At 41.9% G+C, this 22844-nt stretch overlaps 1 protein-coding gene across 2 annotated transcripts; it reads right to left on the reverse strand.

The window, feature by feature from the left end:
• Position 1: 1 nt before the first annotated feature.
• Positions 2 to 22844, reverse strand: LOC139221566 (liprin-beta-1-like). Of its 2 annotated transcripts, none has more exons than XM_070853475.1 (25): positions 22728 to 22844; positions 15616 to 15695; positions 13730 to 13935; positions 12361 to 12441; positions 11589 to 11702; positions 11247 to 11357; positions 10003 to 10095; positions 8404 to 8521; positions 7209 to 7270; positions 7056 to 7122; positions 6584 to 6702; positions 6288 to 6361; positions 5526 to 5571; positions 5024 to 5177; positions 4077 to 4212; positions 3876 to 3998; positions 3598 to 3748; positions 3180 to 3291; positions 2991 to 3079; positions 2657 to 2779; positions 2424 to 2549; positions 1804 to 1992; positions 1392 to 1550; positions 1234 to 1299; positions 2 to 1145 (listed from the first exon to the last, which is right to left on the reverse strand). In XM_070853475.1, exons 2-25 carry the CDS (start codon positions 15677 to 15679, stop codon positions 1053 to 1055), a joined length of 2676 nt encoding a protein of 891 aa, XP_070709576.1. In that variant the 5' UTR covers positions 15680 to 15695; positions 22728 to 22844; the 3' UTR covers positions 2 to 1052. The 2 variants fall into 2 exon arrangements, with proteins under 2 accessions (XP_070709576.1, XP_070709577.1); XM_070853476.1 differs by having other exon boundaries at positions 22714 to 22844.

Here is a 22844-nt window from a genome sequence, read left to right on the forward strand (position 1 = left end):
GCATGTTCTCCTTTTTATTACAAACAGTTTAAAAACAATGACTTTGGTTTCCATGTTTATTGTCGGCCATGCTGTTTCTTTCTGGGCGACCGTCTGTAGAAACTTGTTAAATGAGAGGATCATTACCAGTGGCTGTGCTTTACATCCAGAGCTGGAGCCAGGGGTTAGCTTAGCTTAACAATTTAGAAGCTTAAAATACACCCCAGCAGCACCTCTGAAGCTCACTAATGACACACATCTCATTTGGTTAATCTGTACAAAACAGTAAATACAACAATTTTATTTTAGAGAGAGCTTCCTCGCTTTGACTATTTTGTGATGAGCAGTGTTTGGGTTTAATAAGAGATATATGTTCATTAGTGAGCTTCAGATGTGCTGGTATGTAGATTTTTTTGAAATTTCCAGAGAGCCAGGCTGCCCGACTCCCTGCTTCCAGTGTTTATGCTGAGCTAATCGCCTCCTGGCTCTGGCCTCATATTTAAGGCACAGACACAAGAGTGGTATTGATCTTGTCACCTGATTCTCAGAGAGGAGGCAGATAAGCGTATTTCTCACTTCCTCTAGTGGTGTTTGCGATATCTGCCTGCCTCTGAGATTTCTCTCTCCACCTTAGTGTTATGTAGGTGGGTGCAACACGTGTCCACAAACAGTGTCACTGAACACACCATCGAGTTTTCAATGAACTGATCTTAAATGATAACATAAAGTAAGTTTACGTACCACAAACTAAAATGAATCTGGCTGCAGTCACTGACATAAACTTGATTACTACACTGAGAGAAATGCAGCCAAGGGCGACTCCTCCAAATAACAAAGCATGCTTACCTCACTGATTACTGAAAACAAAACACAAATGCTTGAATAATAAAAGGTACATAAATGCAATCAAATCTTGCATTTTCAGTTCATGCATTATATTTTGGACAGCTTCAATAAATATATATAGTCCTGAAAGCTACTTCAGAATGATGAAAATACTGTGGAGGTCTCACATGTACAGAGGGTGGTCGGGATTCGTGTTGGCACAGTTTGTTCTTTTCCCACAAAGCGACTCAAACACCAGAGTTGTCATTATTTTCTGCCATGCGGACCTCTGGAGGGCAGACAGAGATCTCCTGAAAAAGCTCATCGTCCTTCAGCATGCTCTGGAACAAAGAGGAGCAGAGAGAGTGAAGAAAACCAGTGACTGAGGTCTGCTGGTGGTCATACAGGAGCAGCAGGTCAGTGTCTCACCGTCAGGTTGTTGATTCCGTCAGAAAATGCTCCTATCTGTCTGACGGTGCCCTCAGAGTCTTCCATCTACCAAACAACACACCAGTCAGATACAAAACACTTCTACCACAAGCCAAAGCAGCCATCCTGGTGTTTGTATGAAAGAATCATCTCCGTACCTGTTCCAGGGGGTCAAAGTTGTCCGCATAGATCCGGACGCCCCTCTGGAAGCTGCTGCTCTTGGGCATTTCCACGTTCATGGGGCAGACGTATTCGTCGCAGTCATCCTGACGTTTCTTCCTCAAAGTGCCGAAACCACCGAATGACAGACGTCTGGGCTGGGAAAGGGAAAAGGAGACAATCAGCAGTTGGCCCGTTCTGTTGATGGGTAAGCTATATATATATTCAGTGGTTTGCACCAATGTCAACTAGAGCTGAAACAACTAAATTCTTTGGTGAGAAGAGACAAAGGACAAAAGAACAGCTGGTTAGACAGAGTTTCATTCTGTCTGAGAAACTAAGAGAAACCGGAGCCGATGTCCCCACGGTGACAGAGGGGGTTTGTCTGCGATGCAGTGGACAAGCAGGTACCTTGACCTTGGCTGTAGCGGTGAGGATAGTGTAGTCTGGGTTTTCTAGACAGTCCTGTTTGAGCCGCTGCGCCTCGGAGCCAATGAGCAGATGGAAATGTGTTGCCAGGTGGCGTCTCAGCAGGGTTTTGTTGGGAGGGATGTTGAGCAGGAGGGCAAGCGCTTCCACATTGAAGCGGGGCTCCAACACCTTCAGAGCACACAGACGTTTGAGAAAACACGGTGGGGAGAGGTCAAACATGGAAAAAGACAAAAAACCAAACGGAGTTGTTATTCTAAAGCCATAAAGAGGCTGCATACTGCACAAAAGGGGACTGTCGTGATAAATGTTGGTGGAAACACCGGGAACAATGATAATAAGTTCAAAACTTTACCATTCTAAGTCTGAAAAAGTCTGATATGTTGTATTTTTATAAATATATTGGAATGTTTCACACATGATCGCTTCTTTAATACATTTTAAAAAATACTGCAAAATACTACTGATAAAACTACTTGACAACTACTTGGCCTGTAAAACTGTAGTTGCCATTTTCACCATTTGCCTACTGGGTTTGGTAAATTTCATCTTGTTAACCTAAACTTGCCATCTAATCGTGAACCTGTCCCCGCCCCCCTCACCATCAGCCCTCCATGAACGCCGCTGCCCCTCAGGTTTGGGGCGTATTCTGCCAAGTCCACGGACCGGAGCCACTCCATCACTCTGTGGTTGGTCCACTGGGAAATCTCTGCTGGCGTGATGTTGTTCTGGAAAATGAGAAGAGAATAAAAATCTAGATTTCAGGGGCAGAGACACCCTGAGAAGCTTTACAATAAAAGGAGAAGAGTTTGGATTGTGGCGTCCTGTGTGATACCTCATCAGAGGGTCGTCGCCTGAGGCAATGGGGCTCGTAGGAGTTGAGGCGGAGGACGTGAATGGCCCTCTTGATGCTGAGATGATGGAGAACGCTGCCCACCTTCAGAGACAGCAAGTCCTCCTGGGAAACAGCCACAGGATCAAACAACACAAAGAGTTATCGCAAAGTCATGTCGCCAGTTGAATGATTTATTCAGGGGAAAGGTTCAGCAGTGTGTGTTTAACAGGATTCATGTCTCTTTATGTCAGGGTTTTTTTTTTTTTTTTTTTTTTTTTACAAGCTTTCGCAGCTTTCACACCATGACGAGGTTAAAAAGGCTCTGGAAGCTCACCACTGTCATGTAGTGCAGCATGCGTCCGTCAACACGAGCCTCATCAAAGTGACTTTTGTACTGCGGGAGGCCGATGTCATCCAGCCACCCTGAAACAAATGTCAGCGGATTTAATCTGAAGTGGTATGGCTATTTTTAGATAAGGTATTCCTTTATTAGATTTAGTAAGTGAGATGGCGTCGCACTCACTGGTCACCCAGTTGTGGTCCAGTTTTCCCCTGAGATCGTCCTCCTCTGACCCGAGAGACTGCAGAGCCAGCTGCAGCTTCTTCCTGTGGAGAGGGTACTTCATGCACAGCTCCTGATCCGGGAAACAGAGAAAATCATCAAGCACTGGAAACTTTCATTGACAGCAGCAAGTGACACTGTGAGGATAAGACGTCATAGAATAATGCTGTCTTGTGTCTCCCCTTTGGCCGAGTCTAAAGTTAACAATGAGTATTGGAGGTCTAGACTCGGGCTTGGAAAAGTGGTAAAACTTACAATTTGTATTCATTTGCTGTGTTTCAGAATAAGCCTTGTACAGACTACAGAAAGAAAACAACGTACTGCTGTGACAAAAACAGCGTAATGCTTCACATTCCTTCTGGCTGCACTGCTCCAGTACCTTCTCCATGTCGTGTTGTGATGCCTGCAGCAGAGTGTTTCCTGATTTGATCCAGCTCTGACCCTGGGCTACATATAACCCGAGGCCCTGCTCATGCAGCCACGCACAGACGTCTTCGGTACTCCAGCATGAGAAAGGGACGTCAACAGCACTGAGGGGGACAGCAGTATTGATCACAGTAAATCAATGGGTACAACCGAGATGGAGCAATCATGTCATTTTAACCGAGTGATGCAGTTATCACGCTGCATTAGAGGTTACGCCTCTTTGACACCTACTTGTGTTTAGATTCACGTGACCAGCCGAGTCGAGGGCCGGCTGTAGCTCTGACTCCGCCCCTCCTGAACTCCATCTCTGCTGCGTCGTCAACGTTGAAGGAGGTAGAATGACTCCTTTTTAATCTGCGGGCGAATCATATCATAAAGGACCAGAAGTCATCGTCTCATGTTACGTTAAAGTAAGCAGACTCCAAATGTTACCTGCCAAAGAATTTCCTGAAGCCCTTGGACTTCTTTTTGGCTTCGGGTGAGGACGGCAAAGGAGCTCCATCATGGGATTTTCGCGGAGGGACACCGGCCAAGTCCAGGTGCTCTGTGCCTTTATGTTCTGTTTCAGCTGGAAATGATAATCATATAAACGTTACTCACACTCATCACTAAAAAGACAGATTCAAACACAGCTACAGCATAACTACAGAAGCACCACCAAAAAAATAAGCATTTTAATATGAGCATTACAACTGACACCACACATGCAAAACACGAGTCATCTACCACAACACAACTTACAGGTTTTCTCATTTACAGCGAATGAGAAATGCATCGCAACTTTAATGGCAGGTGCCACAACGGCTTCATTGCAGATGGCTTAAACTCATAGATAAGGGAGAGCTGGACAGAAACCCCTCACACCAGAGCAAGAAACTCTGGAAAAATATTCTCAACAATGATTGAGACCAGTGATTCCCAACCTTTTTTGTGAAATACAGTATAGTATTAACTCTTTGTCCTAAAAATATTCAAACAGGAAATCAATATTTGATTGAGCTGCTCCCAATGCATTAACATGCTGTGACAACAAACTGAGTACAAAAGGTTGGGAACCACTGATTGAGAGAAAACTAGGGGAGAAGTGAACAGTATGACAATGTGATCATCAGAGTGAAATGGTCACATTGCATTGTCAGTACTGTCTTTTTCACATCTAGCCGTATAATCCAGGGCAGCCGTAGTGCAGGCCAACAAGGCCGCTCTGCTCTACTTTACCTAACGCAGGTGAACTGGCACTCCAGGTGCGATCTTCCCGGTTAACAGAACCGTGACAAAAACATGAGGATCAGCACACGAAGCACAAGACACATCTCAAAATAGTGACAAATGTGATAAATTCCAGGACAGTGAAAAGTCAGGTAGGAGCTCGGGGTTACCCAGGTTTGGAGTGCTGGCTGCCTGCTTGCCCCCACGCAGCTTGAAGAAGCCACGGCCGAAAGAGGAACGGGCCTTCTTGGTACCAAAACCCTCATCGCTTGTGGTTTTCACTTTGGCGGGAGGTGAAGAACCCGGTCCGGCTTTATTTTTGGCCTATGAAGAAAAATACAGGACAGTACAAAGTCAGGATGAGAAAGATAGACAGCGATTTCACCTTTAAATTCAAGCAAGAAATAACTAAATAAAATGTAGTTTCATCATTTAACCACTAGGTGTCAGAGCAGGACTGTATGCAGGACATTGTGTCCTGTGACTACATGAGGACTGATAGAAGAAGCCAATACACTGGCAGTCTTTCATTCAACGTATTCACGTCGATAGAGTCACATTTTCCACATTCAAAAAGTCAGAATGAACATAAATCAACACTTCTGATTGTAACAGGCTCATGATATTTTGTGCAGTGTACAGTCAGGTCTCTACGTTCTGTCCTGCTCTTACCTGGTCGGTTCTGGCTGTGCTGCCCAGCTGTGGGACGTCTACGGAGCTGAAATAACAACAACAAGAATTCAGGTATTTAAGCCTCACTCAAGAATAAATGGATGAACAGTCCTACAATAAATAAGTACCGTTCAGGTACTGTTACTTTGCTGACATATCACACAATTAAAAGAAAATAGAATTTGTGGAAAAGTGTACCGACTTTCCTAAATATTTAAAAAGCTATTCAACAGTCTTCCTCCAATAAGAAGAACATTGTGTAGACGTTCATGTCAAATAAGGGACTCATTTCAAGTGATAAACAATGCAAAATTAGATTACTCTTTGCTGCACATTGGCTGTGGTTGTGAGCCGCAGCACAATTGGACCATTTACAATAGTCTGACAGCAACGCCCACCTCCAACCTAAGGGAGGTTTAATCAGCCAGAATAATGAAGGTATGAGGGACATGAGGCCTTTAATGAATGCTAAAAAAACTGAGATTAACAAAAAATCCCGAACAATTTTGGTGAAAAGACTTACTTAATTTAACAATTGAGGCTGATATTTGAACACAGTAATTTTATCACCCACACACCATATTCACACACTATCCAGACATTTTTGTCTTGAGGTCTAAAACAGTTGGAATGAATTCATATTCTGTCCAGATATTTCAGTGTATTTAATTCCACACATGAGATTAAATAAAGCAGAAACAAACAAGCTTTTAATTATCCCAAGAAACAATCAGGTGTGAAACTCAGATGACTGAGTTTTACCTTTCGGCTGCCTGTAACTGTCGTTCTCTGTCCAGTTCATTCATTTCAGATAGCACTGCTATACATGGAATAGACTGAGACAACAGACAGCAACAGAGAAAAACATTATTAATTGAACATGTTTTCTCAACAGCACAAGATTTACACAGCTCAGAAAATAATAACCCGACCAGAAGCTCTGAATTCCTGGGAGAAACAACTTCAGAGTGGGAGGCCGAAACTGAGCCTTTCTAAAGGAAGTCTACAGTCTGGGGTTCATCCTGTGTGAGAATTGTTTTGACAGAGACTGTGTTTACCTCGCCAGAGCTCCTTCCTCCCTCCCCCACCACCGCCAGGGTGACCTGCTCCACCTCCATGGATACGGAAAGCGAGGGATCATCTGGGATATCGTCATAGTCATCTTCCTTTAACTTCTCTGCGCAGGGACAGTTAGGACAGATAGCCATCAGGGATGTACTGCACAGCATGAAGCTAGTATATAGCTAAGTTTATGGTTAAGTCAGGCTCTAGTCATTTTTTTAATACTTACAGTAGTACACATATTGTGAATAAAATTACAATTCTTTAAAAGTACGCAAAGCCTGTGTAGATTGCAGTTTTTTGTATAATCTTGAGGAAATGGCAGCTGCAGACTGTTCTGATGAGAATTAGTTAGTTAAGCAGCATGAAATCATGTGAATGCTCGAGAGCAATGCAAACATGATATGTACATAATTGTTGGCAAATAATGAGAACATTAATGTGTTTGAACTTCAAACACAACCGAACCTTTGACAAGCTCCTGCACTTTCTTGCTCCTTGTAAGTGACTCCTCCAGCTCTTTTATCCTTCGTTCCTGGAGATGAACAAGCGTGACGTTCCAGTTACGACTGCTTCAGCTAAATCAAACCCTTACAACCACAGCATCACATCACACCGTACCTTCTCATCGTTGGCCGTCGCCAGTGACTCCAACACCCTCTTCATCTTCAGCACTTCTGCATCTGAAATAAAACAAACAGACGCTTAATACTTGTGGAAGGTTTACTTTAGCAGCTGAAAGCTGCCAGCAGAAAGCAGAAATAATGAGGCTACTGAAGCTCTGTGTGCTGGTCAGTGCACCTCTTGCTTCAGCTTGCTGCTGCAATGAACTCTTGATTCAAATCTCACCACAACTATCAAAAATAGGGACTTTCAGTGTGTGTTACTAGGAGAGCTACACAATTAAAAAGTATGCCAGCCACTTGGTCATCTAGTCCAAACCAGGTTTAGCTAAACCTCATATGAGCTTATGATATCAAATCTTATCATCAAACCTTAACTCCTTGTCACATTTCTTCTGTTCAGATATTACAACTTTAAAGCTACACTAATCAATACTTTTCACATTATCAATATATCAATGGATCAAATGTATCATCTGGATCACAACTCCCATCTGTACGCAGTGCAGTATATGAGTCATGGTGGCCTGTTGGTTGGACAAACTTTGGTTTAAGCTCAGTGTACTGCTTTAGTGTCCTTAAACAATACTTCCTGTTCTGTCAGTGACCCTGACCACTGGACCTCATGAAGAAAGGCCTGCAAAAAGCATTTTGCCGAAATTTTTTTTCCTTAAAAGCACCTGACCCAGTCAAAGGTGCAGCTCTAAAGATTCGATGGCGTCAATGTCTTGAATAACAGCCGGTGCCTGTGTGGTGAGCAGGAAGACTAAACAAGCACCTATATCTGGTTATACTATACACGTGTTTACGTATAAGAGACTCCCGTATAAATAAATGGCATTCCTCTCATTCAGAGTGGATAAGATAAGGTCAACAGAGGATGGAAGGAGTAAAACAGTCAGATATGTTTGGTATGGAGCCAACAGATAAAGAGTTAAGTTAAAAAAAAAAAAAAGGCCTCAAATCACTCATTATACTTTGGACTGTCTGTGAAATGCAAGATAGTGAAGAAGTAATTAATGGAGAAATCCAGATCAAAGCAAAGTGCCCATTATTTCTTCTGCTGCAGGGGGATCTGGTGTTGTTGGAATGTGAAATGTCTATCTGCCTAATCCTCATAAACCCTTTTGTAATATAAGAAGCGAACTCCATGAAACAAGAAGCTCCCAGACGATTATTAAAACAGCGCCCACCTCTCTCTCCTCCCTCAGCTCTGTTGTGACTCTCCACCCTCGGTCTGCTCTCGTCCTTCAGCCTCCTCAGCTCTGCCTCTCGCTCCTCCAGCTGCCTCTGCAGAAGCTGCAGCTCCTCCTATAAAGAGAGAAGTCATCATTCTGCAATTCTCATCACTTCATTAGTGAATAAGATTTGGGTTGAGGATACAATCAGTTTAGTCTAGGTTTTTAATTTGTCACTTGTCTTTTCATTTGCAAGCTTTTACTGCCTCATAAAGTACACAATGAGCCTATGAACCTGTGAAAAGATGAAAGACGACAGGAAAAAGGGAGGGAAATATCTTAAAATACATGATTCTTTTAACAGGGAGCCCAACTAAAGACAAAACATTTTTTGGATTATTGAATTAATTGTTTAGTCTATAAAATGAAACTGAGAAATTCAGCAAAGTGAGAAACTCAAATTTAAGAAGGTGGAACAAGAGAAGGTTTGGCTATTTTAGATTACTCAAATTGAACTGAAATAAATGATACCTATAAAACATCAGAATGTTAGCATTGTGATTTTGAGTCTGTTCGCATGTTGATAGTTAGCATTTAGCTCAAGCCACCAAAGTACAGCCTCACAGAGCTGCTAGCATGACTGGAGACTCTTAGTAATGTATCAAACTTTAATAGCTGCTCCAGGGCCACAGAAGAGCTGCTATCACTTCTACAAGCTGAGTGGTAATCCTCGAGACCAGGACACTGACTTTCATGTGTAAAATTAATGTGTAAGTAAATGGACTGTACTTGTGCTCCTTTAACATAACATTTGTGAGAATTTGTCAGTCTGTAGTACAGTTAGTCATGTAGTTAGTTCAACTCCATTTGATTTGACACATTGTGGGAGATGATCCAGTGCAAGCTCATACTATTCACTAAACTGTGGACACACTCAAACTGGGCACACATAAAACGGCCACAAAACATCTCATCAAAAGCTGCTAATACAAATAACTGTTCAAACCACTTGAGTGAAATGAAGGAGTACCTAATAACAAGATGTGTAGCTTATAGGGAAATGTACCATAAACAGAAGATGCTTGTATGTAACAGCAACTTTGATTGACCTGAGCAAACATTTACAGAATCATACTATGCTGTATTAGTCTACAGGTGTTAACACAAACAATCTGAACCTGGTACAGATCCTGAAACTGGTACAGGTGGAAGCACTTACAGCAGGTGTGGTGAAAGTCAGGAAAGCAGTGTGCAGCAGTGGAGAAGGAGCAGGTTTAGAGGATCTTAAGGGCCAGAAGGAAGAAGAAGACAGGCTGGAGATTTAACCTCGTTCACCTCATTTCCAGTGAACCGCTCAGTGTTCCACTTTGGACGCTTGACAGGTTAGCACGTTGCAGAAAGATGTTACAATCACAGTAGAAACAGGAGAGGAGGAGCAGAATAGGGTCAAAAAAGGGGGCAAATGGAGGGAATGAGCAGAGGTAATCACAAGGTTTTAAACTTGTAATGATGCCTTTCAAAGGATAGACATACTGAGCTCTCCTGTCATAGTCGAATGTAAAACAATCAAGTGTCTGCAAAGTGGACGCTCAATAGTGAACTACACACACTCACTTTAGTAGCTTTGAGTTTCTTCTCACACTGCAGTCTTTCATTCTCTATGTCAGTCACCCTGAACCGCAGGTCCGTTACTTCCTGGTACAAGCCCTGGAGAGGTGAAAAGAACTCCCATTAGCCATTAAACTCAGAGAGAAACCGGCACTGGGAAGGGTTATAGAGACTGTGTGGGAGAGAGAGTTCCGATTTTTTTTTAAACAGGAGGAGATTTCCTGCCAAAATCACCACACATTATTTTCAGACTGATGTCCCACAGGGGAGAATGTGAGAACCTCGGTCCACACACGGAGACAAATCTTGGACTAAAGGGGAGTGTCAGGGTCTATAACTGTGAGACTGCTTTTATCCCAATCAGCAACAGTCTAAGAGCCCTGTGTTTTGAGTGAAACTGTAATTAAATGTCATGCATATCGTCTTTCACATCATTCTCCACTAACTTATCTTTAACTTTGAACTGGCCGTTTTCCCTTAGTTGTCACTCCTTTATAGCACTAGACATACACTTTTTATGGAATAATATTGTGTGGAACAGTGCTTTTAACATTTTGGCAAATCAGGACCTGCATCACCTATTAGCAGTTCCTGTTTGCACTGAAACCATCGATTAAATACTAGAGACAAACTTTCGAGGCCTGAATTTGACGATCATGATGCAAGATCTGGAGTTATAATGAGCACTTTTTAATACGTGTCAATCATTTTCTTAATGTTAAAAAAGATGAGACTTAAGACGTGAGACGTGTTGTATTCTTAAGCATTTGATGTAAAGCTTAGTGGAGGCTAAATGGAAACAAACATTCAGTTGCATTCATTTTACTTAACTCCCCTCAGGATTTTACTGCGTGGAAAAAACACATAATATTCCCCGAATGTATGTCATATATGTTCCATAGCATGGAAACTTTAACTCTCACTGCCTTTTAGCCCCTCAGAGAGGGGAGAGGAGTAGTGGTATGGTCATGGGTGGGGGACGGGGGGTGCTGGCAGGAAACAGCTGCTGAAGCACAACGAGTGTTTAAGCCTCTTTCGTAACGCTTAAAGAAGTTCAGCCTGCACCACATGACAGACCTCAGAGTCCCCCAGTCGAGTTTGACAGACCTTTGTGACTTTAAAACAATGACTGGGCAGGCGGCCAGGATTCACAGTCACACATCACACAAAACAAGGTGCAGGTGCAACTGGGAACTCCAGCTATCTCTTCCCCATTTCGCATGGTGTCCGTGTTAAGGACGGCCGTGTACCTCATTGTCCCTGTGATCTCTCTCCACAGCCGTCAGCTTCAGCTTCAGACTGGACACCTCCGTCATCAGCTCCAGCTTCTGTGTCTCCAGTGCGGTCCGGTTCAACAGCTCCTGTGGACCAAGACATACACTTCATATATTGGTTTTTTTTCTAACCTTTATTTAACCAGAAAATGTCAATACCAAGATAGGCACAGCACAAGACAAAAACAGGTTATGGGAACAGACACAACACAAAAAACTTTACTATTGTGTGGAGGGATCACAGCTTGGTGTAAAATAATTATCTGGTATTTCATTTGATTGCAGAATTGAGGTAAGGTAACTTTGTGGAGGCCTTACGTGTTGAAGCAGCTCCTCAGTAGAATTTAGTTTATCCCGGTGATGCTCCAGGCAGGAGTCTAGGTCCCGTATCTTTTCACCTTGCACCTCCACCTGGTCTGTTAGAACACTGACCTGGACAATGGTTAGATATCAGTATTAATCACACATGGAAAGCACTCAGAGAGCACATACTGTAGTTTATCTATAATCATTAGCATGGAAATTGTACTTCAGTCAATCCCACATACGGTACACCACCGCTGTAAAAACTCAATGCGACTTCATCTGCACCTGAAAATAGCCTATTTTAAAAATAAAACCATGTACATGTGACCTCTATTCTGTGATTTCAATCTTCAGTATGAATGAAGTGACGTGGGGCTGAGTGCCACAGACAGGGCAGAGAGGTCGAACAGTGTTGAGAGATGGCCCACTAAACCTTTTTGGTTTTTTCATGGGATTTGTTGACATTAAGAGACATCATATCATAATCATCTTGTCTAGAACTATGAATCTATGAAAAAAGAAACTTTCCATCAATGTCTCATGGTTCAAAGTTTAAAAAATGTGTTTTATAAAAAGGTCACATAATGATAATATGGCTCAAGATCAGGATTCTTGAAAATCTCTTGATTTGTTTTTGACATATTCTGCTAACAACCAGACAAACCAACAAACGGGACAGGCGTAATTACTCAAAAAAAAGCCACGTACAATACGACTTAATTGTCCATTCAAGAGCAATTGTTCCACTGTTGTGTTGCTACAATGGGGAGTTTGGCTCACGAACCTGAAGAATAAGACACTCTTTGTCACTCTCCAGTCGTGACAGACGTTCTTGGTAGACTGCTTCTGAGCCGTGTCCGTTAGTCTGAGAGAATGAGAAACAATAAGTGTTGATTTGTGCTGTCTGAACAAATAGCTGCATTTTCTGCATCAGTCAAACAACGTTTACCACTGTTATGTCTTTAGAGATGAGAGCTCATGATAAAAAAACAGAGGGGGGAAGGCCTTAAGCTGTCATGCTGAAATACGGGTCTGGCTGAGGAGTCCAAATGAAAATACACACCAGTCTTGGGCAGCATAGATTTTCTAATAGCTGCATACCACTTAAGTGTATAACCATATAACCCCCCTGACAATGAGCTCACATGGTTTTCCCTTGAAGAAAAAAAACCAGATATGTGAGTTGAGTTTTCAGAGAAACATGTGAGGGTCGATAGTGTTCTCACATGCAAGTGATTTGAAAATTGAATCAAAAGCGAATTCTTCTCTCAAACATCACACATGGAGAGACGAGGCCGTGAGGGAAGAAAAACAAGAGCCTCTGCCTGAGTCAACGCAAGTTTGGAAGACGGAAACTATTTGCAGCAGGACTCCTATAGAAACTCCATCATTCACAAAGTACGCCATAACAGCACTTTTACAATAAACAGTCAGAGTCACTGTAAAGGCAGTGGTGCACAACCAGGAGATACAAAGCAGATCAGAGGATAATTCATACCAGGTGATGTCTGAAAGCTGGACTGTGCAAAGACACTGATATTATCATGCATAGACATGCTGCAATCAAAAAATAGTGAAAAAGGTATAATACTTTGATACGTGCATAAAAATACATTTTGGCTGAGAGGGAGATGTGAACATATATTAGCCACATTTATATTACATCTGTAAACACTTATCTTATCTAAACCTGTCTATGAACTGTCCCATAAATCTGCCTTGACTTGTCCTGGCCAATTATGAATTATCCATGTGTTTGTGTTTATGGACAGTCATTAGCCTACTGGTATAACTGTTATTGTTGTACCTAAACTGTGCATCACCTCCACCCTCTGGGCTGGAGGGAGTCTACTTTTATTTGCATGTTGCCCAGAAAAACTAAGACGGATTGCAGTTTGTCATCTTGTCAATGAAACATATACAAGTGTGGCTAAGTGTTAAGTACAAGAAGTCTCATCTTGAGTGTGATTAGCACAAAAATGGTAGCAAACAAGGAGTAAACATTTACATCTAAGAGGAGTCTGATTTACCGGTTTTACAGATGAAAACGCAGAAAGATGTCAAAAATACACACAAGTATTTGATCTTTTGATTCAAACACATACAACCGAGACCACACATGGAAAAGCACTTTAGAAACAGCCTTTTTTTACCAGTCGTCCCTGCAGCCACTCTGCCAGCCCCTCTGCAGTGGAATCGGGGATCTGACATCGCAGGTTGTCCCTCTCCTCATTGTCCATGAGCTCCAATGCACCCCGCAGGTCCTCCAGCAGGTGCAGCACCCGAAGGCCACCCAAGAAAGGTGAAGTGGGTGACTGGCAGTCGAACAGCCCATTGGAGTAGTCCATAGCCTTGGAGCCTGGGGAGATGGAATAACTATCAAGTTTGGTTTTTATGTAACTGTACGTTTACTTCTTTGTTCAGAACTTGTAGAAAAAGATGAGGTTGTGTCTGTCACCAAACGTCTTAAACCAGCATGTGTGCCATTTAAGGCACAGAGAAATGCACAAAGACTTCCTCAAGCCTTTTCACAAGATTTGTAAACCTTGGGTACTTATTTTTTTAGAAACCCAAAACACTGGGAAATACAGTACCTGATTTTCTCTTCCACAGTTGGCTAAAATGAATGTAGGCAGAGCCCTATAAAAACCTTCTGTTTAATCTAGTTTTTCAGTTACAAATATAGCAGATGAATTATTGTAATTTCAGGTTACTATCTTATTATATAATTTTATAAAACAATCTCTACCTCATTATATCAACAGGCATATTCTAGAAAGACCATTTTATGTGTGGGAAATGGTATTTGCATGGTTGCATTGTTTATATATCTGGCCCCTGGAGTCTGAGTGTAATTCACTGGTAGTCGTTCTTTGTGGTATATTCAGAAAACTGTCTGTGAAAACGCCAAATTCACTTCAGCTGAGAGTATACTGCAATCCTTACTGCTTACAGCTGTTATATTTTATTTAATTAGGCATGCTCATAATAAATATCTGGTATATCAATCATCATTTCCCCTGAGAACATTCACTTATTTGAGCGACTCAGATTCTTTCACACTGAAGACACTGAGCATCTTTTAGCAATTTTATTCCTACTCAAGCTAACATTACAGCAAAATTACAGCATAATACTATACAATATAATACTATATTGTCTCCACTCCTGCAAACATACTGGGCAAAGACATTCTATGAAACATCATGTGACACAGTAAAAGCAAATAATGACAGTTTGATATTCTCCTGTATCTGTGGAAACCATGTTTTCTTATTTTTCTTGGAAGCAAATGTAACAAGTGTTTTGACTGAACACGAGTGCATGATGTTCCCGTCGTGTGCTGCAGCCTACTCCACGCCATCTGTCATCTGTCTTAAATGTCAGCCATAATGAAGATGTCCAACGGTAACAAAGAGGGAGCTGAATAAATAAATATCCAAACAATCATGGCTTCCCCACGGTAGCAAGGGAGTCGGGCTTGATGATGGCTGTGGTTTCTGAGGAAACAGGGGGGACTGGGGGACGTCATGTGATCAGTAGCCTCACTCCCATTGGAAAGGTCAGCGCTATAATTACACACATCAGCGGAAAAGTAGGGACTCTGAAACTGAAGCCTGCTCTGCTCATCTACAGCGGCACAAGCACACAGAGTGTGGCCAAAAGTTCCCAAGTTTGAGTTTATATTCCAAACTCAGAGCTTGAATAATCATTAGTTTCCGTCACTGCAGGGACAATGGAAACTTTTCTTTCATTTCTCATGGTGGAGGAATGCAGTGGAGACAGACAGGGCCACTGATCGAGCAGCACAATTCCAGCATTATTCTAAACTTCTATGTGTATTCAGGAGGATCAAATCAAACTGCAGGTAGAAGAGGAATGAGAAGGGCACATTGTGTTGCCATCCACTGGACTTAGAATTCCCAGCCTACAATTCAATGGTTTCCAGATGTGGATAGACCCCGCAGCATGCAATGCCCACTTAAAAAACAGAGATGCCATGGCCAGGTCTAACAGTCCAAGTGTACAGTGAGGTTACCTGCTATGATCCCATCCATTTGCTCCAAGGCTGCTGCCAACATGTCGCTGGCGTCAGACATCATCTTCTGCTCAATGAATCTGAAACAGTGTTAAGCAAAGAAACAACAGTCACAGCCTGACATTAAATGACAACAGAGTCTGCTTTAGATTGAATCCCTGCACAGACCAGGGGTTCCCCAAAGGTCACAGTAGTCAGCAAGATGAAAAAAGTAGGCAGCAAATATGAACGAGTTTATTGAAGAAAGATGACTTAAAGAAATAGCAGGCCTTATGATTAATTCAAACGAAAAATTAACCATCCTCCCACAAGGTTGGAGCATGGCAAATTAAAAACAGGATGAGGTAAATGTACCCATGCTTAGAAAAACGGAAATTTGATCATCTACATCAACATCTATAGAAGAAAATTAGATTAGTGTGGCCAGAAGCTCCATAACAACCACTAAAAAAATAACTGACACAATCAATAGCTGAGGCTTTAATCCCGCTTGGTTTCACTGTTCAGAGTATTGCTTTGCTCTGGTAGAAACATCGCTTTCAAACTACTAAGCCTGCTTGCATGTTTTTACATTTCATTTGAAAAAACAACAACTGTGTAAATCACTAATTCAGTTATGGTACAAGCTCTCATTCTTCCTTTTCAAATGACTGCTGCATTAAATTAACCCTGCGCCACAAAAAAAAAAAACTGTCTGCCTGCGAGACAAAAAACAAAGTCATCTCCTGGACTTATTACCCAGCAGGCCTTATTTCCGTCCGTCGGGCAGTCATGGGTGCTCATGGGCCGGCCCCAATCTGGAATAATGGCACTATTCTCCCAGGGGTCTTGGGCCTCGTACCGTTGACATGCACGGCATCTCAAACTTCCATAACAAAGTTGGACAGTATCCCCATGACCGCTGAATTCAAAACACTCATCACATGTTTCTTCTTTACTCGTATTGACCACTTATCACCTCAAACAAAATCTGATCCCAGTGGGCTGGAACAGTGTACAGTGTGCGTAGGGGGAGCAGCTAAAGCCCAGAACCAACATAAAAACAGTGGCTCCACTTGTTCAGGAGTCCCATGGTAGGGGGGCAGGGTCTGCAGAGTTTACTTCATTTCCTCCCTCACTGGGGTCACAGTGTCACACCCAGCAGGGTAAAACATGGCCGTTAAGAGCATAATTAAACCAATGGTCTCAATATGAGCAGGGGGCTGGAGTCTGATGATAAAACAAGGGGCCTTAAGTGCTTCACTGCCCAATTTTAACTAGAGAGAAAGGGGAGTACGTTTCGTCCAAAACATCATCCATGCGGCTGTTTATTTGCACTAACCGGTAAACACATTATTTAGATTGATTATGAACAGAACTCTGTGATGTATAAACACACGTGAGCCACATCATGAAGCGAGACACAACAGGACTTCTCGTCAATAAACACGGCAGAAAATGCATCACATTTCAAAATAATACAACTTGCTTTCCAATAACATTTTACAGTTCCCATGGGCTATTCAGGGGGAAGGAGCGCCACAGATATGCACCTTACTACTAATATGTTTTCCTCCGAGCATCTCCAGAGTTTGATAGAAAACCATCACTCACTCTCACCAGGGTGGAAGCTGTATTTGTTCAGCTGCTTGTTTCACTCCATGGGAAGAACATAAAGCTTTTCCAAAAAAAGAGATGCTTTTTTGTTGGGACCCAGATGTTTTCTCTCTCGGTGTGAATCCGGAAAACAACAAATGGCATGAGGAGAGAGACGCCAGTGTGTGTCTGATTTTATGCTCTATTCAACCATCTCATATGGTCTCCTGGTCGTGATGATTGCACGGGTCTAGATGAAACTACGGTGGAAACATTTTCGGATAAAACAAATCACAGTGTGTTACCATAGATGAGGCTGCTCTGCTCCTTACTCTGCTGTCTAGTGATGAAAGTCAAACCTGGTGTTATGGTTTAAGGAGCAATCCCATTCAGTGGAAAACGAAGCATCTTATCAGGCCACGTGCAATTCAGAGTTTATGTCTGAGAAAGAACCAAACCTGGAACTGCAAGTGCCCGTGTGACAGAAAATGGCATCGATGCTTGCCATGTTAACTAGCCTGTCCCTTCTTCAGACTCATAAAACCAGACCTTTTAACATGCCAGGCTCAGATAGTTTCTACTTCTTTTCACATCAGTGATGAGCTGGTCACCCATGCAGAATTTTCTGACCAAAACCTCAAACCCCATCTCAGCAGCCACATGAAGAAGTGTCGGTGATGATGATTGATAACACCACAGTGTAGGAGTGAGCGCTGCACACATTCCTGAGCAGGTTAGTTCCCCCGAAAACCAAACACTCATGCCTGGTACTGACATCCCCGCCGACCTCTGCGACCTCCCTCCCTTCACCCTCCAGACAAAACCCCGAGCACTTTATTCTGTCACAACACGGCACGGTTGCTGGTAGTCTATTTCCCTAACAAAACCCACAATCAATTAAGCATACTAACATGTATCATCTGTGCAGCCAAAGCCTCATACATTTTATTGCTTTGCACTATAGAGCTCCACTGTTACTGCTACTCCCACAAACATCATCCTGCTGAATACTCTCTACAGCACTAAATGTGTATTAATCCACCACAGAAAATAATCCCCAATTAATGCACAATTTACTTCCGTATGATTAAAGCTTCATAAAAAACTACAGTTGGCAGCTGTTTTTGAAAAATACTTTGCCTTTCTTAAAAATTAAAATATATATTTGTGATTTGTTTGTTTTTTTTCTGTAACCAGTAGGAATGAATGGAGTTGGGCAAGTCAGAGAGTATTGAGAGACAGACTAAAGTATTGTTAGCTTTGGTCTTTTCATGACATCTGTTAACAAAAACAGAATAATGACACCATCATTTTCTATTCTGAAAAAGCCCAGTCCCTTTATGTCAGTCAGGACAACACAACTTCTCATTCGCTATCCTTAGATTACTGTATGCCAAGTAGAAAAAGCTCATATTACAAAAGACATAAATAAAAGGACTAGTGACAGCTTCTTCAAATGGTCGTCTTTGTTCAGAATAATAATGCAGTCACTACATGTTCTGAATGCACTTTATTTGAAGCTTGGTGCCACATTAGGACACTTATGGCTCCGTTCCCAATGGAACATTCATGCAATCTTGTTAAAAAGGGAATCAATGCCATTCATCTAAATGTATCTGACAGGAGTAATATTTCCAAGACTATTTTATAGAAAGAAATGTCTGTCTGAAGGCAAACTTGACTTTTCTTATGCTATAAGGTGGTTTTAACATCAACCAGATGGGGAAAAGGAGATGGGGAGGGGGAGGGACAATGCATTTGAAAAGAAAATAGGCTGGGATTACTTGACCTTATGCTGAGTGGTCGGGGTCTGAAACCCACACACACATACACAAATACACACACGTATACACAAACACACGCCTCTGCTGGTGCCTCAAACCCTCGTGCTCCAATATCCTAGTTGCAGCTGTGGTACAGATGTGCATTTCAGAATTGGACTGGCTCAGAGTAGTAATAGAAGCAGCTTTAGTTGTTGTAGTACAGTAACACAAGTAGCAGTCAAGAGTTTAGAGCTGGTCGTGGTGTGGTGGATTACAGTGGTGCTTGCTAGATAAAAAGTAAAACTATATTGCCCTATTTGTGAATCTGTCCAAGGCTTTAAATCACACATCAAGTATCAATCAAAACAAGTTTAAATTATTAGCAGGAAAGGCCACAAATTCTGACATGTGAGAACCTCGTTTTTATTGTAGATCCAACTAATCGTTGCAGCTCTACAAACCATGCTTTCTCCGGGTCATAGTCTGCCTTCTGCCTGCCCTCTTTAAAACAGACAAAACTTGTCCTTAACAATGCTCTCACTACTCTGACTGCGCCCTCAGAGGTGATTTAACTGACATACTGCAGAATTATCTTTGTTTAAAGGAGTCTTGGTTTGGTAGCAGATTATTTTGCAGATTTGTCTCTCAATCAAATAGAGAATTTTACTCATTATTCAATACGGTATCTTATGCTGCTGGGTTATGGAGATTGCGTGCTGGTGCTGCTGCCAGTACTCCTACACCATTGGCCTCCTGTGGCATTTGATTAAAATGACATTTGATTCTTCACTCACGACAGAACTCAACTTATTATTGTATTATTCTTCTTGCATTATAACTTCCTCTAAAGTGAAATGTGATGAGTTAGATTGTATTACTGCATCCAGAAGCCACCAATGCACTTGTGCTTGACTTAGAAAGCTTTGCTATCCAAGTTGCCAAGATATCGACCGTCCTTAGTTGAATTTACAGCCAATGACATTGACACTGGATAGCACTGTAAGTTAGTTTGCGGTTCCTCATACCTTCATACACTTTAGTCTTTCTTTCAAGAGACATCAGTCGCATCGGGAAAAGTAGTTGTGGTAGTTATTTTAGCAGCTCTCAGAGCCCAAAGACATGTCTTCTAATGACTTGGTCTGCCTGTTCAAAAGTCCAAAACCGAAAGACATTTCATTTCTTATCATATATGACGTATCACATAAGAAAAACAGCCAATTCTCATAGTTCAGAAACTGAGCTCAAGAATATCTGAGATTTTCACTTGAAAAATTACTCAAACTATTAGTTGGTTTTCAGAATAATTGTCGATCAATTAATCAACTCACTGCTTCAGCTTTAACCTTGATTACCACAGCTGGCAGTAAGAGTTAAAGCAGTACTTGAAAAGGAAAGTGGACATGGAGCGTGACCAAGGTCTTGTGGAAGGCAGTCCCATGTGAAATCCAACCACCAGTCAAACACCCAGTCTTTGTTTACACTTCCCCTGAGAGATGGTCCGGTGGACTTTTAGTCTGGGCTGCTGTGAGGTCTGACTGTTTGACAGAAACATCAGCGCAGACTTTAATCTAGTGATTTTATTTCTCACTGCAGCAGCGGTGGCCTCACCGGGACACTGCACAAACACCTCTTTGTCCTTCAGAGACTCACATGATAGCACCACAACACCGATCCCAAGTTACTGCAGTTTTTCCATGTGGCCCCAACTACATCACAGTCAGAAATCACACTGGAGAGGAAAAAAACTAAAGAGGATTGTGGAAAGAAGCAGGAGGAACTGAGTAAGAGATCACAGCAAGCCAAGAAAAACTGCCTTTCCTTGCTTCTGTTATCAAGGTCTTAGCGCAGAAGCAGCCCTGTCTACATATGAGGCATAATTTCACAGTAGCAGCTCAGAAGATCAGTAAAAAACTGTAAATGAGATTTCAATACAATGAATGAACCATTTTCAGGCTTGACGCAGAGGCATCCCCACACGCAGGAAGACCCTCACTCATTCCCATCAGGAAGCGTTTCCTGGCACATGCTGGAGAAATGTCTTCCTCTTCGTCACAAAGTGTCATTTTCCCAGCAATCCCAGCTGCCTAACAAAACTAAAAGCTCAAATTCTAAAAGCCACTTGCACGGCTCATGCATAAAAGTGGGTCTTTCATTATATTCCTTTGAGACAAATGTTTCAGATTAAGATTTTAATTTAATTTCAGAAGCACGTAAACATCCCAATATATCAAGTGACACCTCCCTTCTCTCAAGATACGCCACCACAAGAGTGCTGCACCAAAAATGCAAGGAATGCAGATGTGAAGGAAAAAGGTGGCCAAGACAGACAGGCCCCATTGTTTTTCTGACCCATGGCTTAAAGAAAACTAAAAACCTAAAAACTTTGGGATGTGTGCCATGTTCATCTGACTGCAGGCCAAGTTTGCTGCTAGTACAAACTAAGGCCAATTATGGACTTTGTCTCCTCTTTACCTGACTAGGCAACAAGCAAATGCCTGTTCTCAGAGGAAACAAAATGACTGGTGCCAGGAGATTAGAATTATTTATTTGTGTGTTAAACAAACTGAGCAATGTGAAGTTGTGTTGTATTATGCTAGTTCTTCCACTGTAACTGTATCAGATATGGCTGTGCAAGCAAGTGTGCAACAGCATGGGTTTTCTGAGCTGCCAACCGTTAGCCGTGGGAGCGCGGCGGGATACAAATATGGTCATTGTCAGAGGAGGAAATAAAATCCTTTGTTATGCTTTCTGCCCAGAAGCAAAGACATCATCAGACGTACGCAGAGTGGAGCGCTGCCAGCAGGTCATGCAGCGCCTCAGGAGGGAAGTTCTTCCTGAACAACTGTATACTACAGAGATTTACCCAAACAAAAGGCTGCATACGTCTGAGACTGATCATGACAGGAGCTGACACTGGACCAGAAGCAGCTTTAAACTGCTGGCTTTGAACTGGCTGTTACTGCCGTCCTTCTACAATAAATGTCACTGGAAGTCAAAGTGAGTCTGACTAGAGGTTCACCGCAGTGATTCATGACTTGGCTTGTACATTAATGGACATGTGACGCATAAATTAGCTGTGGTTACATTTAAAAAAAGGCCCTCATATACAAAGCTAGCATAGTTTAGCTCACTAAACAGACCTATAATCCCCCGAAAGTACCAAGTCTGAAGAAATATCACTCACTGTCATACATTTTTTCTTTGTTTTCTCTGTGGATGTATATGATATGAATTCACACACTTTACATGTGTATATATTTAAAGTTTTTTGTTTATTTATATAAAATCTAAGCACTAGGGATGCAGCTGTGTGCCTTTGTTGAGTTGTGTAGTGATAAAGAAAAACTCTTTAAACAAAATAATAATTAAATATCACAGTGACGTTGCAAGACCCAAGGACAATAGCTATGGGATGTCACAAAAAGAAATTAGATAAAATAATATCATCAAGTTAAACAGTGATTCACAATATCTACACTGTAATCTCTTTTAAGTTACCAGAGACACTGCTCATAGAAGTAAATGATATATTAGATACTCTACTTACAAACAATAGAAAAGTAGCTAAACTCTCTGTATGTTAGCTAACATAAACATGTCTTAGCTAGCTACGTTACGTCCAATTAAAAGGAGCATTTTAAAAAGAGAATTGTGGGTGTTTGAGTTTTAATATAATTAAGCAAACAGTCCAAAGGAGCTTGGATAAACGGACCGTTTAAACTAACTAACGCTAAATGTTTAACAAAAAAGTTCATCAAACTTCGGTTAACTCACAATTGTCGACCAAGAAATGACCGAGAAGAGGAAGAAGGGACCCAGCAGGCTCCGGTAGCTTTACTCCAAACACTTTCTTCCCTTTTCACAGGAGCCTCATAGTTGGTGTTCACCTTC

The sequence above is a fragment of the Pempheris klunzingeri genome, chromosome 22, assembly GCF_042242105.1.
Source record: "Pempheris klunzingeri isolate RE-2024b chromosome 22, fPemKlu1.hap1, whole genome shotgun sequence".
NCBI lineage: Eukaryota > Metazoa > Chordata > Actinopteri > Acropomatiformes > Pempheridae > Pempheris > Pempheris klunzingeri.

What these genes read in the sequence shown, in the direction of transcription:
- LOC139221566 (XM_070853475.1), bottom strand. Translation starts at nt 15,679, where the DNA reads ATGATGTCTGACGCCAGCGACATGTTGGCAGCAGCCTTGGAGCAAATG. An exon ending in AGTGGCTGCAGGGACGACTG is followed by an intron (nt 12,442 to 13,729) that starts GTAAAAAAAGGC and finishes TCATTCTCTCAG; the next exon opens with ACTAACGGACACGGCTCAGA. An exon ending in GAGGAAGGAGCTCTGGCGAG is followed by an intron (nt 6,362 to 6,583) that starts GTAAACACAGTC and finishes CTGTTGTCTCAG; the next exon opens with TCTATTCCATGTATAGCAGT.